This window comes from Clarias gariepinus, chromosome 14 (genome assembly GCF_024256425.1).
Source record: "Clarias gariepinus isolate MV-2021 ecotype Netherlands chromosome 14, CGAR_prim_01v2, whole genome shotgun sequence".
Lineage (NCBI taxonomy): Eukaryota > Metazoa > Chordata > Actinopteri > Siluriformes > Clariidae > Clarias > Clarias gariepinus.
This window is the reverse complement of record NC_071113.1, coordinates 15,646,148-15,662,797: the sequence shown is the minus strand read 5'-3', so window position 1 is coordinate 15,662,797 and position 16,650 is coordinate 15,646,148. Positions and strand designations below refer to the sequence as shown.

General features: G+C 37.3%; 2 protein-coding genes across 2 annotated transcripts in view; both read left to right on the top strand.

Annotated features, from left to right (window-relative positions):
• Positions 1-993: 993 nt before the first annotated feature.
• Positions 994-5,122, top strand: LOC128541272 (uncharacterized). The gene is made up of 8 exons (XM_053511620.1): positions 994-1,069; positions 1,563-1,637; positions 1,757-1,822; positions 1,913-1,975; positions 2,074-2,143; positions 2,295-2,726; positions 2,830-2,925; positions 3,896-5,122. Exons 2-8 carry the CDS (start codon positions 1,563-1,565, stop codon positions 4,315-4,317), a joined length of 1,224 nt encoding a protein of 407 aa, XP_053367595.1. The 5' UTR covers positions 994-1,069; the 3' UTR covers positions 4,318-5,122.
• Positions 5,123-5,278: 156 nt separating this feature from the next.
• The window catches only part of myo1d (myosin 1D), a 73,764-nt gene continuing 62,392 nt past the window's right edge, over positions 5,279-16,650 (top strand). Inside the window, exon 1 of the mRNA XM_053511618.1 lies at positions 5,279-5,774. Coding sequence (XP_053367593.1) covers positions 5,680-5,774 — 95 coding nt within the window. The 5' untranslated portion in view covers positions 5,279-5,679. The remainder of the gene's footprint in view (positions 5,775-16,650) is intronic.

Genomic DNA, 16,650 nt, shown 5'->3' with positions numbered 1-16,650 from the left:
ATCCTTGAAAAGACAAACTGCCTTAAAGAACATTAAAAATATAAAAATATGGATTTTAAATTAGATTCGTGATTGATTTTCCTTTTTACAAACAAAATACAATTTATTTTACTTTTTAATAACACATGCAAGTCAATGCTCATAAAAGAGTGTTTAACATTAAAATAATCAACTGTAACTGGTCAAGATATAATGTTAAGCATAAAAAGCACCAATAAAGGAGCAAAATAGTTATTAAATAATGATAAAGTAGAAAGTTTCCATGCAGAAGTAGTTTTAAACAAGCAACTATGTGCTTAACATACAATAGATTGCTGAATCATATTTATTATTGCCCAGACGGCATAATCTATTTTGTCTTTGTGTGTTTTATTTTAATATACACCGTAAATAATAGATATCTTTTTATCAATTTATTTCTTTATTAACACCAATTAGCCATAACATTAAAAATCACCTTGGTTTTTGTATACCCATGGGTTTTGTGCTACATTAACATTTCACACAGGCTTTGATCCCCACAGACATTAGGTGTCCTTTTACTAGACATTTAACAGACATTTAGGTGTCCCTGATCCATTTAATACTAATTTAGTGGCATATAATTTGTAGTCAGAGTTATTCAATTCACCGATTGAGCAGTTTATTTATTTATTTATGTAGCTAGTATGCTTGTTAGTTAGTTAGTTAGTTAGTTAGTTATGATATTGGTTTTAAATTACTATTATATGACTTTAAACATAGATCTTACATATATATATATATATATACAGAAAATATGTAAGATCTATGTTCAAAGTCATATATTAGTAATTAAAGATATATATATATATATATATATATATATATATATATATATATATATATATATATATATAATTTATTTCTTTTTGCTGATCTCATCAGCAGTAGTTAGCCATTTCACATGAAAAAGACAAAGGACACTGGTGTGAAAGTCTAACTTCCTTACTAATGCCTGCTGCAGCACCCCTTGCTTTGGTCTGGTATATAAACTTAGCACGCAGTCTTTCGGGTTTTCATTGTCAGTGATCTGACCCTGGATGGCAAGGTAAGAAATAAACTGCATAATAATAATAAAAAATAGTAATAATAATAATAATAATAACAACAACAATAACAACAAGATTAATAATAATAATTAATGCCAACATTATATAAAGATTAAGAACAATGTAAATTTAATTTTTAAAAATCATCTAAAGATTATAAATTATTATTATAAAAATTATAAATTAATGAATTGTAAGCAATTTTTTAAAATTGTTTAGCACTAACCAAAAAACTTTATTATATAGGTAAACCTAAATGTCCATAGGCAAAAAAGTAAATGTAAACTTCTAGCAGGATGTAAAGAATCCTGTGTTGTGTACATTTTATTCTTAGTTTTAAAGACATTATCTGTCTGAAATAAAAACAGAGAAATTTTTCTTAAAAAGAAATAATTATAGAAATCATTCTATATAAGGAAAACATCTATTTATCCAGAAATGCATGTGCATACAGTATAAATATATAGTTTTACAAGTAATTGTTACTTGCAGATGGGTGCCTCAAGCATTCAGATGCTGGCGGTGCTGTTGGTTTGTGTGGCCAGTACAAAGCAAAGTGATGGATCAGTAAGCATGAATTAAACATTCTAAAAATGGTTTATACAACTAATATATTATGTATTATATTATAAAGCTATAATATAATATGCATAGCTTTGGATGACTACAATAACATTGTGTTTTAGTATGCACTGAAAATGTGGAGCGAGGGAGACCAGGCTCTTCGAGAGCAATTCACTTTAATGTATAAAGTAAGAACCACGCAATGTCTTCTCATAACTAATACAGCTTATCATAAACTAAGCGTCTCATCAATAAAATCCTTGAAATTTGGTTTTCAGGAGATAGAGGGCCTGAGGCATGATCAAAGTTTGATGAAACAGAAACAAGAAGAAATGACACAGGTAAAATTATCTACATTTTCACCTAACTCCATGATGTAAAAAACATATTGCTAAAAAACATGACAGATTTAAATGAAAGTTTGTACATATTTGTGTAGGTGGTCATGCATTGTACACAAATGCAAACATACACAGATAAGGAGGTGAATACAACTTCTCTGGGTAAAGGTTAGTATGTCTTTATCTCCTAAAATACACACAGATTTGGGGATTTTATTGTGAAAGCAAAAACATTCATTCAAACATACAGCATCATGAAAAAAATGGAAAATTACATGAATCGTGTCATTGATTCATGATGTTTTTTTCTCTTGTCCAGACAGTACCTCTATGCTGTACTCCTCTCCCCAAGAGGAGGAGGATGATGACAGTGATGAAGGCCATGACCCCTGTAAGAACTACAAGTCGCTCAACCAGGACTGGAGAGCCACCAACTACACCACCAAGAGTGTTTCCTGTGATCGAAATGTGCGGTGGAATGGCTGGTACCGCATGTTCTACAGGGGAAAAAGCATCCAAATGCCTGAGCTATGCGTGAAGAGGGAACGTTGTGGTACACACGCCCCGCTGTGGTTAGTAGGGGGCCACCCACGCAAGCGTGATGGCATTGTCACACGCAAAGTGTGCGGCCATTGGAACAATAACTGCTGCGCCTTCAAATCTCCTCCCATTCAAGTGAAAGCATGCCGGGGCAATTACTATGTCTACAAGTTTGTCCAGCCACCAACCTGTCATCTGGCCTACTGTGCAGGTGAAAGCTCAAATGTGATTTCCCTACTTCAAACACAGTTTCGCTAAAATGTTATTTAACATTTCAGCAATAAAAATTAATTATTATGTAAACCTTGTTTCAGATGTAAACACTCTTGTTTGTGGGAGATGTAGGAACAATGAAATTTGTACCAGCAGAGACAAGATCACCTGGTTTTGTAAGAAAACTAAAAGAAGAGGCAAGTATAAAGGTTTTTCTCGATTTTGGACATCTAAGTTTAGATTAATTAATGCACAAATTCAGGAACAGTAAAGACAAACTTTTTTCTGTATAAATTGATTAGCTAAATATTTAGATTTAGATTTATGGCTAGAGGCGGCACAATGGCTTAGTGATAGCTGTCGCCTTGCACCTCCAGGGTCTGGGTTTGATTTCCGGCCAGGCTCGATTCCTGTCTCTGTGTGCATGGAGATTGCATGTTCTCCCCGTGCTTGGTGGGTTTCTTCTGGGTACTCCGGTTTCCTCCCACAGTCCAAAGATATGCAGGTTAGGCTAATTGACGTTCCCAAATTGACCATAGTGTGTGAGTGTGTGTATGCGTGTGCCCTGCGATGGATTGGCACCCTGTCCAGGGTGTATCCTGTCTCGTGCCCTAAGCCTCCTGGGATAGGCTCCAGGTCCCCGCGACCCTGAATACAGGATAAAGTGGTATAGAAGATGAGTGAGTGAGTGAGTGAGTGAGTGAGTGAGATTTATAGCTAGAGGCGGCACAATGGCTTAGTGGTTAGCTGTCACCTTACACCTCCAGGGTCTGGGTTCAATTCCTGCCTCAAGTGCTTGCGTGGAGTTTTCATATTCTCCCCGTGCCTGGTGGGTTTCCTTCAGGGTACTCCGGTTTTCTCCCATAGTCCAAACACATGCTAATTGACAAGATAATTGTTCTTAAATTGCACGTAATGAGGGAAGAAGGGAGTAAGTGTGTGTGTGTGTGTGTGTGTGTGTGTGTGTGTGTGTCCTGCGATAGATTGGCACTGTATACAGGGTGGATCCTGCCTCATGCCCTAAGTCTTCTGGGATAGGCTTTAGTACACCTGCAACCCTGTGTACAGAATAAAGCGGTATAGACGATGAGTGAGTGAGTGGGATATATTTTAAGGGGTTTTTCATTTTATTGTACCCTCACTACAACTGTTCTCTTTCCATTACAGTGAAAGCCAAAGTGCACTTCTTCGCTGCCTACCCTGGCTCACTGTCTGGTAAAGTGAACCACATCCAGTACAAAAAGGTGTATGTGAATGTGGGCAGGGCCTTTAACAGTGGCACAGGTGTGTTCACAGCTCCAGTCGCGGGAGTCTATCAGTTCTTCTTTTCCACTCAGGCTGCAAGTTCCGGGCAAAAGACTGATCTGTGGCTTGTCGTGAATGGTTATTGGATTGCTGTGTCTCGTACTCATGTCAGTGCCTCAAACACAGTAGGAAACCTTTCAACATACATGACTACTCTGCGCAAAGGTGGTAAAGTGTATGTGACCCATAACTGTGGCAAGTCCTGGGCTAACTCTGCATCCAACACCATTGTTTTTGGAGGTTCACTTCTTTATGTACAACAAAGAGATTTAGCTAACACCTGAACATGTTCATACAGTGTATATATATATATATATATATATATATATATATATATATATATATATATAATTATTATTATTATTAATAAGGCCTCAATTTACAAAATGTTAGATCTTTTCAGTCTTTGTTATCTATATGGGGCCTAGGAAATTATGTGTAATTTAAATCAAGCCAGATTGATGTGCGTGTGTGTGTGTGTGTGTGTGTGCGCATGTGTTTACATGCTTTTTTAAAACCTGCAAAAACTTGTTTAAATATTGTTCTGCTTTGTTTTATTTTTGCCCATTTCTCATCCATATTAATGATTATTTTCTCCTGTGACATTCAAGGCTAAAAAGAAATAATAAAAAAAACCTGGCTTTTTTCTATTTTTTCCCTGACTTATATGCCTAATACTGTACTGTGTGTAGTAGACTAGATTGATTGTATGATTGTGATTCCCTGTTATGAACATAGTGGGGCAGTAAAGTTACTTCTGTGTGTAACAGTCTGAACATACTGTACAAGATGGCCCATGAACAACAGGTAACACACACACACACACCTATCAAGAAGCCTTTCTTTCTAGTAATCTTCTTGTATCTCGTGTCTAAAATTCTCTCTAACATTCTTGCTTAAGGGATTACGCAGGTAGTGCCAAACTCCACCTAGTGAATGACCTTTGCACTTCCCTATCAGATAGAAATGTTTTGAAGGACAACTAGAACACACTCTGTACATTATTCAACAAATGACATCATGAGTGCCTTACATTGTTAAAATTCTGTGATTATTTTGGTGATTCATCTATAAAACCAGTGCCCCAGACATGTGGTTTTCGCTCTCTGTCTCTCTCACTCACACACACACTCTCTCTCTCCCAACGAGGTTTAGGTCTGGCCCTTGAAGAGGAGGAGCAGCTCTTACAGTGTGTGTGTGCGTGTGTCAGAAGAGCTGAGTGAACTTCACTCACTCACTCACTCACTCACACACACCGAGGCATGGAGCTGCATTCACTTTAACTGGGACAACACTAAACACAACACAGCGGCAACAAGTCGCCCAAAATGATTTAAAGGACAAACCGCGGTTTGCGCTGGATTACGGAAAATTACCAAATCAGTTAATTTTCTTCTTTTTTTTCCTCCTCGCTCTCTCTCTCTCTCTTAAAGAAACGTGCTGAAAGTTAATGAATTTTAGATATAAGGCTTGCTTACGGATCATAATTTATAATTTAGCTTTCGTCTCATTGTCACTTTTATAGCTCAGCTGGGTGCACTGTGCTGCGTTCAACGGCGCTACAGTTTGTTTCTGGAGGGAGTTTTTGTTTTTGCTGCTGTTGTTGTTTTTATATACATTAATATATATAAAAAACAAAGCGAAGTATGGCCGAACACGAAAGTTTGGAGTTTGGAAAGGCGGATTTTGTTCTTCTGGACAATGTGTCTTTGGAAGAGTTTCTGGCCAACCTTAAACTCAGGTAAGCAGAAGCAGGACGGTCTTTCCCCTTCACTGGGGTCGGGCTCTAACCTCAGCCGATGTTTATCTTCGAAACACTAAGGCATATGTAGAAAGTTCCGTGTAGGTAACCGGTTTTCACCCTGCTTTGGGAATAATTTGGTGGTCATCTCTCTCTCTCTCATTTTCTTGGCTGTCAAACTGTTTCTCAGTTAATTCATTCAGTTTGCTGCTTATGTTGAGAGGTTTCTGTTTCACTTATCAGCAAAAACTGATGTGTTTTATACTTTTATTTTTACTTATCAGCAATATATATACATTTCCTATACATATAGATTAGCTTACTTTAGATATTGGTAATAATGTGCGTTGATATAAAACACTTTTACAAAGAATAATGTGGCACGAATTGATGTTAATGTTGCAAGCACAAAGAAGTTTTATCCAAGTTTTGATCTACAAATCAAGTCTGACTTTGATATAGAATTTTTACATGTATATAAGTGCAGTTAAACAAATTTGCTAGATTAAAGGAAGATCTTTGGTGGTTGTTTAAAGAGATGTCTATAAAAATTTCAATAATGATTAAAAACAAATTAATGTATGCAATTAATAGAAGGACTTTCAATTTTATCGCCATAATATTTTTTCTAATAAAAAAAACACAGCACTGTACTGTACACCTGATCACAAAATACTTACAGCAATATTTTTGCCATTGTGTCATACACAGGCAAAATGAAAGAGTTTTTTTTTTTTACTGCTTTCTTGTATAAATACATTTGTCATGCTTCTGTACACATCCTGCACAATGATTGCATTAACCACAGACTGCACCTGTTCAGGTTGGGTGCAGTGTTAGGGTTGGAGGGTGTGAATCATGGAAATTCTCGTACCATCTTTAATGTCTCTGTCAACTTCACAGTAACTAAAGTGCTATTTTTCATCGGTCAGCAATTTAATGAAAGTTCCAATATTGACACATGTTAATGTTAATTAGTTTGTATTTGTTCTCTTGATTTGCATTGTGGCTCAAAGCCTGGTACTGATGTCATCAGAAAGATTATTTACTCTAATATCATGGGATGATTGTTTGTGGTGTTTGTTTTGGGGACTGTTTAAAAAGTTTGATCTAAATGACAGCAGGATTACGTAGTGTCCTAGTTCTTATAGCTACTTCAGCGTTCTGGACTGTGAGTGTTTGACATTCTGCAAGCCGGAGATGGCGTGTGCACTTTGTTATTTGCAGAGGGTGTGACCAGACATGCTTCCTGCTACTTCCCCTCTACCTCTCCACATCTCTGTCTGGAGCTTCATGTACAACAGACACAGCAGGGGGATGGCTAAAAAAAAATCATGAAGCCGCACTTAAATAATTTGTAATTCATGCAAGTAATGTGAGGCTTTACAGTTTGCTAAGGGAAAGACATACTGTAAGGGAAATACTTAGCTTTTTTGCATCGATTCTTCATAATAGATATTCTGTTAGATGTGTTTATAAAGATCTGTCCAGCATTTGATAGCAGACGTTCCATCAGAAAACAACAGGCTAAATGTATAACAGTTGGGATTAAATCATCTTCTTAGGAATAAGGTAGGAGGCATTTTATGAGAAAGCCTCCTTTTAAGGGAGTTTTCCTACAAGACTGAATCTCCCACTCAGATGTCCGAGACCACTTACGCTTCACAAAGTGGCATGTACAGTAAACAAATGTCAGTACAGTATTGCATGGTGTTTTATGTTTCACATGTGTTCCAGTTGCTGTTTACACAAGTTTCACATGTTGAGCAAGATGTTGTTGGGTACCCCTTGAGCAGTATGCAATTGATGTGCCCTTACTGCCTGCCTTTATATGGCATTGTTTTGTCTGCCTCGAGGATCTTGGGAAACTTCTGCACATTTCCAAAAACAATTCTGAGGGCTGCCGGGGACATTTTCTGCATTTTTCCCGGCAGCGCCCCTGATAATACAGATGAAATAGCTGATAACCACTACGCCATGTCGGCAGCATGACTTCATCTTCCTTTGCTGCCTCTCTGTTTCGCACACATTCGGAGACACTCTGTAAAGAAAAAAATATATATGAATTGCATTTTCTTTATGTAGGAACATACAAAAGCTCATTAACCATATAGCCACATCCTTTATCCCTAGATTATTTTTAAGGACAATTTTACAGTCACTCTCTATTATTGGCAGCGTCTGTTACATTTATGGAATTTATTGGCAGATGCCCCTATCCAGAGCTACTATTTTACATTTGAACAGTTGCACCTTGCTCAAGTGCCCAACAGTGGCAATGTAGTGGTGCTGCGGTTTGACAGGACTTTCCAATTAACACCTTAACCACTGAACTACATTTACATTTACATTTAGGCATCTGGCAGACGCTCTTATCCAGAGCGACTTACATTTTTATCTCATTACACATCTGAGCAGTTGAGGGTTAAGGGCCTTGCTCAAGGGCCCAACAGTGGCAACTTGGTGGTTGTGGGGTTTGAACCTGGGATCTTTCGAACCGTAGTCCAATGCCTTAACCACTGAGCTACCCCTGGCTCTGTATATAAAACCTGGCTACTAATCTTTAAACATTAGCACACATTAACAGATAATTGTTGACTCAGCATTCTAACCAATACTGCAACTAACCAACATGACTGCAAGAATAATGACTATAGAACACTGTGAAAGAAAACGTTAGTCTGCCATCTGATCTGGTTCCTGTGTGCCTGATCCTTGTCTTTGCCTGATCTTTGTCTATAACTAATGGAGAATGTGGTGTCTGTGGCAGCAAAAGGTTGAATCTCAATGTGTATCAAATGAACACAAGCAGTCATTGTGGTGCCCATTCAGGACTGGAATGCCACTAGGACCTGATCAACTGGTTGTTAGACATCTTAAGTATTTATTTTCTATACAATGATGAACCAAAGAACAAACAGGCACTGCGCCTCTCCCATATCAGGGGCATAACAATTCACTTGTTGCCTTAACAGCAGACTCTTTCTGCGTGGATCCCAGCTGTGACACATGGCAACCTGATTCCATCTCTGTTGAGCAGGCGCACGGATCAAAGTCTCCTTGGAGCTCAGGTGCAGTTATCTAGGCTTGTAACAGTTAAAGGCTTTCCTTTCTCTTTCAGCATGGGGAGACAAAATATGGTCATTAGAAGAGTGGGAATTTTTGTTGAACTTCATACGATGTTATTTGTTAAGACAATTTTAAAAATAGATTGAAAGAAGCACTAAAGGAATATTGTCCACAGACTTTGCTAAAAGCCCGAGGGATTCACCTCTTGCCCTCACACATTAAGATCCTTGGCCCAGAGATCTATCTACTCTCTAGAGTCTGGAGCAGTGGCATGTTTGCCCAAATGAAGGCTTCTTCATTGGCCAAATCTCCCATAGTCCCTTCTTTGTTTCTTACAGCAATAAACTCAGACAGATAAAGAACACAATGTCCATTGCAGTGCTGAAGCTTGCATAAATAAATAAATTACTAAAACAAAAAACGTATGTGTACGTTGTAACAATTTATTTTGATAAAAAAGTCATAATTGTCAGTACCTATAGGTTTTTTCATTACTTGCATTTTGAACACAATATCAACCCATATTAAAGCTCTGATTATGTAGGGGCATTTTTGCCACAGCTGTACTACAGATATTAGAACAAAGACTGATGTGATTTTGATTACTCTCTTTCCCATCACTTTCACATGTGCAACTCTGGTATTTTTACCGTAACCAATTTCTTCACTCTAAAAGTTAAAAAAAAGCAACGTGACTGCCCTGTAATGGTGAAAATATTTCTCTTTTCCTGAAAGGCCAGATTAGGGGCTGTTTTTTTTTTTTTTTTTTTTTTTTTAAAAAACAGGCCCCTTTCTCTCACTCTCAAGCTAAGAAAAGGGTTAGTCTCACCACAAGAATTTCCATACACCCCTAATAATCTGAAACACATTACTGCCCTTACATAAACAGGCATGTGCATTTTGGCCCTTATTTCTTTTCAAAATATGATTTAAGACACACAGACGTCTCATTTGTGGATTACAAGCTTTGGCAGATGGGTAGTGAGATGCTCTCTTTTCTTTTCCCCTTTCCCTTTCTTTGTTCCTTTGTGTTTATGGTTTCACTATTTTTAGGGTGGCAGCTGATTCTTCACTTCCTTGGTATCTGTTTTCCTTTCTCAAGTTTCTAAGTTGTTGCAGGTTTGTACTGAGGAATAGACTGTTGTTATACTGACACATGCAATAGTGATCAACTATTTGTTTCTTTAATTGATATATAATATGAATTATCAGGTGTTTCCACCACTTACTTTTTTTTAAATTGAGGAAACGAGTATATATTAAAATAACGATGCCAGGATTCATCTGGCTCAAATTGTAAAGAGGTGGTTAAGGAAGCATGAGACATCATTTTCACACATGGATTGGCCACCACAGAGTTCAGGCCTTAACCCCGTTGAGAATATTTGGGATGTGCTGGAGAAGACTTTACATAGCAGTCTGACTCTCAATCAGTCTGAATCATCAATACAGGATCCTGGAGAGAAATTTAATATGACTCTGTATGGTTTGCATAAGTTTATAAAAAGCATGCCACCGTAATCAAAGCAAAAGGTGGTCCATATTAGTGTGTGTGATTGTTTTTTTTTTGGCTGGGCTTGTCTGTGTGTGTGTGTGTGTGTGTGTGTGTTTGTGTGTGTGTGTGTGATTTGGCCAGTTCCATTTTTAGAGAATTTATTTACGTACCACTGATGTATGACATTATGGCTATACTTTTCTAGTAATTTCTTCCCCCTATGTTATTTGAATTGGATATTAAGGCCTTGTGGTTGCACTGACTATATGTTGAAAAGTGAGCCTTTAATTTGGTTAAGGAGAATGTTTAGGAATAGGGCATGGAGAAGTATGATGTGTTATTGTGAGATGTTGCTAATGCGGAACCAGGTTACGTCATTCTTGAGTGGCTGCCTGTCTACCTGTTGATGCTGAGCTTTGCTGGCAGAGTGGTGATATTGTATTACAGCCAGGTTGAGTGCAGTATTCTGGATTTGACTCAAACTTATTACATTTTAAGACCACTTTGCTTCTCTACCCTTTTCTTTAGTTATTTATTTACAGTATTGGGTTGAATTGATACCATTCTAAAGCTTCTTTCTCTCTTTTTTTTATTTTTTTCCTTTCATCTCTCTTTCTATGCCTTTGCTGTTTTTTTTCTCTCATCTTTCATTTTACCATGATCAAAATTCTTGAGCTCTCTTGAAATAACATGCTAAGTAATGTCTGAGTTTGCTGGAAGGCCTCTCATCTTTTTGTCCCCCCCTTTTTTTCCTCTTTGGCTTTTGCCCCATCTACACCTATTTCTACTTACATTGGGTCAGGAGCAAACCTGTGTGCTAAAGAGAAGTTGGCCTGTGTCCAAATGCTACCACCAGATCTACTCAGGTCACTTTATTACTTACTTCTGAAACTAGATCCCCGAAACCTGCCCCTTTTCTGATCATTGTTAGGCAGACAGAAGAACAAAAGCAGCTCTGATCTCAGCTCTACAGAAGAAGGCTCTGGCCAAAGCAAAAAATTTCAAATAGTTGGCTCAAAGGTACAACAGGATAAAATTTCTGAACTATCAATATAGCGTTAATAAAGTTTTAATCCCAAACACTGTGAAACACACCGGTGACTAATTTGTGTATTTTTACTATTAGTTCTTAAAATAGTAATTTGCATTTCAAAGCATGACCCTTTTTTTCCTTAGCTCATCCAAGAGAAAAGCAGACCCTTTTATCCCAACCACTGGCCTATTGTGATGTGTCTACATCGATGTCTCAGAAAAGGAGAACACTAAGTCAGGAGTGTGCCTGATTAAATGAGTCTAGACTAGCAGGAAGGCATAAGACTCATAAGAACTCATAAGAGATTGATTTGTCTGAGTTGGTCAGTGGTGGGATTTTTTTTCTGCTGTAGCAGTCAGTAGTGAGGGAGCTGCTGTTTAGCACTAAGTGGGTGTTAACCTGGCAGACCTGCTACTAATGTGACTCCCAGATGTGTCAGAGAAACAGGGCTGATGACAGAAAATGGGTGTAGGAGACTGGTACTGAAATCACATTCCAAGGCCAAGAAAAAGAGTTGTCTAAGGTCAGGTTGAGTATAATGCAGTGACTCTGCATTACACATTGGAAAAGAGTTGAACTTCTTGAAAGACTCATTAAAGATTGCAGTTATTTAACCTGAATATTAGGATTGATCTGTCACATCACACCTGTGTATTTTAATTGAATTTTATTTAAAGATGAGAAATGCCTCCTCATTTATTGTTCAGAAATAAATTATTTTAATGATAAAATTTTGCATACATACAGAAATAATGTAATAATAGGATGTCTTTTTAATCCATTTAAAGATTACATATTATACCTAAATGAGTGAACACAAGACTTAGAGGTTTTTAAAATGTCTTATTTAATGCTCAAGCTGAAATACAGGTTCATTCTGCATCCCTAAAATTCCGTCTGTTTCACTTTTGATTTCATTTTAGTGCCTGTAGCCTTAGAATGCAAGCTTGTCGCTTCATCTCATGCTCCTTTGCAGGAATGCATTTTTTCTGGCTAAAAAAAATTCAAGAAACAATAAGTGCAGAACAAAATACCACTTATCCCTTATTCTGTGTTGAAGCTGCTGTACATGCAGTAAAGTAAAATGTTCTTTTTAGCATAAACTGAAACCAACAGTTTAAACAGTTGTCTGAACAGTGTCGTATGATTAACATCAGGGATGTCATCACAAATTAACATTTAGACCATATATAATATACACAATCAATAGATCTGTTGCTACTGGAAACCTTTATCTGTTCCCCAAATGTTTTCATATTAGTTACTAGAATTGATATAATAAATTGGCCTGAATGCAACTTAGCTTAAAAAGTTACACACAAATTCCATGTCACATTTATACTATTTAGGGTGCTTTACAAGCTACTGTTAGCAACATTACACAGTGTGCCTGTTTAACAAACTAACATGCTAAACCTTAAATAGCAACATTAACAGCTTCAGGATTTAAAGCTGAGTCATAGAGAGTTGGAATAAATCCACTCTTGAGCATTTAAATGAATCCAGCTTTGAACTAGTGCTGGGCAGTGTATAGATTTTTTTAGGTTTTATCAATATATTTAGCGTGAAGCTGTGCCAGTGTTTGGATCTCTTTTCTCACAATCCTCACACAACCCTGCTCTTACTCCCCCACTGCAACTGTGTGTAAACCCAGTCATGATTTGTGCAGCCTTGTTGAAATAACCTATCGTGCAAATGCGAACCGATAGTATTAGTAAAAAGTTGTGATAGTAGTTATGATGATTAGTATATTTTTCAGGAGAGGATTATCAGGGCCGTAAACAGCAGGACAAAAAGTGACTTTGTGCCTGAAAAACTGTCTGAGCTCAAAGAAAGTTTGTTTAAAATATCATGTATACTACAAAGCCATGTAGTGATCATGGATAGTAAAAAAGGTTATTTTGGGTACTTTAAACACATTGTGTTGCTCATGTTGGGTCAAATGAGATGTAGTGAGTCATTTACAAATGAACACCTGGTTGGGTTATTTTGAGCCAACAACTAGTTTATTCTTTATTCTTCGGTTTCTCCAAATGGCAGCCTGTAAAATGTTTGAAATATTACTGTTATTGTGTTACAAATGCAGTTTTAAGAGTTGTTTAGGCGAGAATGCATGTGTGTACAGCTCAAAACATCAATCGTTTATTAAAGATGGCATCTATTTAGAAAAAATGTCCCAATGATTTCAGAGGTTTGAGCTTCAGAAAATCTCCTGGCGCTCTGCGCATAACACCGCCCAACGCAGCCTCATCTCGGAAAGAATTTCTAAATGTTTTCTAAATGTGATCTGGATCTATTGATCTGGAATCGTGATCCTCCTCTTTAACTTCCTACGTAGTCTAATCAGCGCTCAGCCGCACGCACAAAGTTAAAAAACGGAAGGGGCGGAAAAACAGCAAGGAAACTGAATCTGACCATTTTAATAATTCATTGATAAATCGGTCATTTCTTTGGTATCGGCTGTGATGAAGATGATCATGTCATCTTGTCGTTTTTTTCCGTTTTTTTTGTCATTGTGAGTGCACTTATATAAAAGTAGAGCCTCATAAAGGCTATGTTGCTTATGTAGTTTTACTATATAGTTTTTGCATATTAATCTGGCAAACTTTTTCTGATGCACACCCATAGTCGGTTTTCTGGCTATATGCTAGTGTTACACATGATATAATCTAAAAGCTAGATATAAAGGTATATATTTACTTTGCTTAAATTTAATGCAAATAAGAAACGCCTATATTTCATTTAAATTCTAAATTTGTACTCTTAATTTTAGTACAGTGACTTGTATTTCATAGGGTTTTGCCAGTGGTGGTACAGCGCAATGGGAGGGGGAGTTCTTATAATAACACAAAAACACAAGCGGGGCTGAATGACAGCAACATCTGCGGACTCAGTAGCCCGTCCTGACAATGTTTTAATTTTATGGTTATTTAGTTTCATTTATTTCAGTTAATAAATCTACTACAAATTTAAAGAACACAAAATAGATGACACGAGACCCAACGCGTAGCTTTTTTAACTACACATAATAAAATCTAAGGCTCACTGTAAGGGTGAGGCTAATGTTTACGTTGCTTAAATTCGATCTTGAAAAGATTAAATTTAATTAAAATTCTAAATATGTACTGTAATTTTAGCATTATGATTATGAATTTGTTTAATTACAATGTTTCACTTGATTTTATCTGTGACTACGTGCAGCTCTAGACGAGCTGCGGCTTATGAATCCTGGAGAGAATGAACTATAGCCTGAGCCCTCAGTCTAGAGTTATATAGCGCCACTCAGCGGCAAAAGCCAGCAAACGCACAAACCCAAATGCTGTCGCTGTGAGGCGTGGCAGTAAAAGTAGAATACCGCTTGTCTACCATGTGTATGTCTCCATATTGCGCACTGAAATAAAATCTAATTAGTGAAAGCCAATACATAAAGGCTAAATAAATAAATCATTTTCTGTATTATCTATACAGTTTAGAATGGTGGCCAAAAATATTAAGACAACTCATGCTATGTATTCAAGTTCTCCCTGTGCACAAAGCAGGTGATGTCACTAATTAGTTTTCACCAGAGTAGTGAAAATTCACTGAAAAACTTGTGGAAAAACTGTCTCTGTGACAATGACATTCAGCTTCTGGAGCAATGGCCTGGGCCATCTCCAGACCCAAACCCAATAGAAGACTGTTAGATAATGGTGAAGAAGGCAGTAGTCAAGAAACCGTCTTTTGTACATAATCTTCAGGAAACTACTTCATCAGCGCTATAAGGTCTATTGGTATTTTAATTCTATATACATTTTTATTGTTGCATTAGAACCAATCCGTTGTTGTTGAGAACATTTACTCACTTCTTCTATACCGCTTATTCCTGTATTTAGGATCGCTGGGACCTGGAGCCTATCCCAGGAGGCTTAGGGCATGAGGTGGGTACTGGACAGGGTGACAATCCATTGCAGGGCACACGCGCATACACTCACACACTACGGGCAATTTGGGAACGCCAGTTAGCCTAATATATATGTCTTTGGACTGTGGGAGGAAACCCACAACGCACAGGGAAAACATACAAACTCCATGCACACAGAGACAGGAATCAAACCTGTCCGGGAATTAAACTCAGACCCTGGAGGTGCAAGGCGACAGTGCTAACCACTACACCAAAGTGCCACCCCTGTTGAGAACAGTGGAAAACTATTTTGTTCCTTATCATCTACCCCTACTTTGAACTGTCCCTTGCTGATTGATAAAGTTGATGTAAAATGTTTGGCACACACATCTAAAACTTTGGAAATTGCACACACTCTTAAGAAAACCTTTGGAACATTTCCACAGCAAATAAACTTATAAAAAATAAATAAACAATAGACTATCCACTTTTTTATCACTCATGTAGAGAATATGAGTAAAAAGAGATTTTTTTGTTCTTTTTAAAGCCAGTAACAGTGCATTGCCTGTGATTAGCTTTTAGCTGAAATTTTGCATGTTATGCTATTGCGCACATACTGTATGGTAATGTGCACCTGTGTGTGTGTGTGTGTGTGTCTGTGTAAGCCTGGCCCAAAAAGAAGTTGCTCTAATATTTTATTGGATTTCCTCTGCTTTTATCACGGCCATGGCATCGTTTCAGTAAGCTTCTGCAATGTCACAACATTTATTTCTGTGCGAAACAAAAAAAGCAAATATGCCTTTAAAAAATTTCTACAAAACTAAGCTTCTATAAAGAGTAGGGGTGCAACGATTAATCAACGTGATCAACTAAAATAACATAATAAAAATCTTCACACTTGATTCTTGCGCAAACTGTGAACACTGTGACAAGGTTACTGAAGAAAAATCAGTAACAATGCGATAGAAAACACCTTCACGAACAAAAATCCCCAGTGTGAAAATTTCCTGAGCAAAACAGCTGCCAAATTTGAGGGAAAATCTCTAGCTGGGGCGTGGCCATTTTGTGAGGGACGAGAGAGTAAGGTTAGGGGAAAACGATTCACACCTGAAGATAACATTAAGAATTGGTAACTGCGTGTTTCTGTGAGTCAGAATTTTCATTTCCAGTTCTCCTTAATTAAGTTTTTCAAGTTAAATTCACACCCACACGCACACATACATGCACAAACACCAATTAGCAATTTTTTTCCTTAGATGTGTCTTTTCACACTTGGCTCACTTTTCTGCCCTTCTGTCCTTTACACTTTACTTCACTTGACCGCGCCCATTCACTTAGACTTAATCTCAGTCTTCCTAACATTTCAACCTAACCCTCATAATTACCATTCTCCATCTTT

Excerpts from the sequence above, each read along its gene's own strand:
- LOC128541272 (XM_053511620.1), top strand. The coding sequence starts at position 1,563 with ATGGGTGCCTCAAGCATTCAGATGCTGGCGGTGCTGTTGGTTTGTGTG. Across the intron at positions 2,144-2,294 it reads TACAACTTCTCTGGGTAAAG|ACAGTACCTCTATGCTGTAC; the intron begins GTTAGTATGTCT and ends TCTCTTGTCCAG. Across the intron at positions 2,926-3,895 it reads TAAGAAAACTAAAAGAAGAG|TGAAAGCCAAAGTGCACTTC; the intron begins GCAAGTATAAAG and ends TTTCCATTACAG.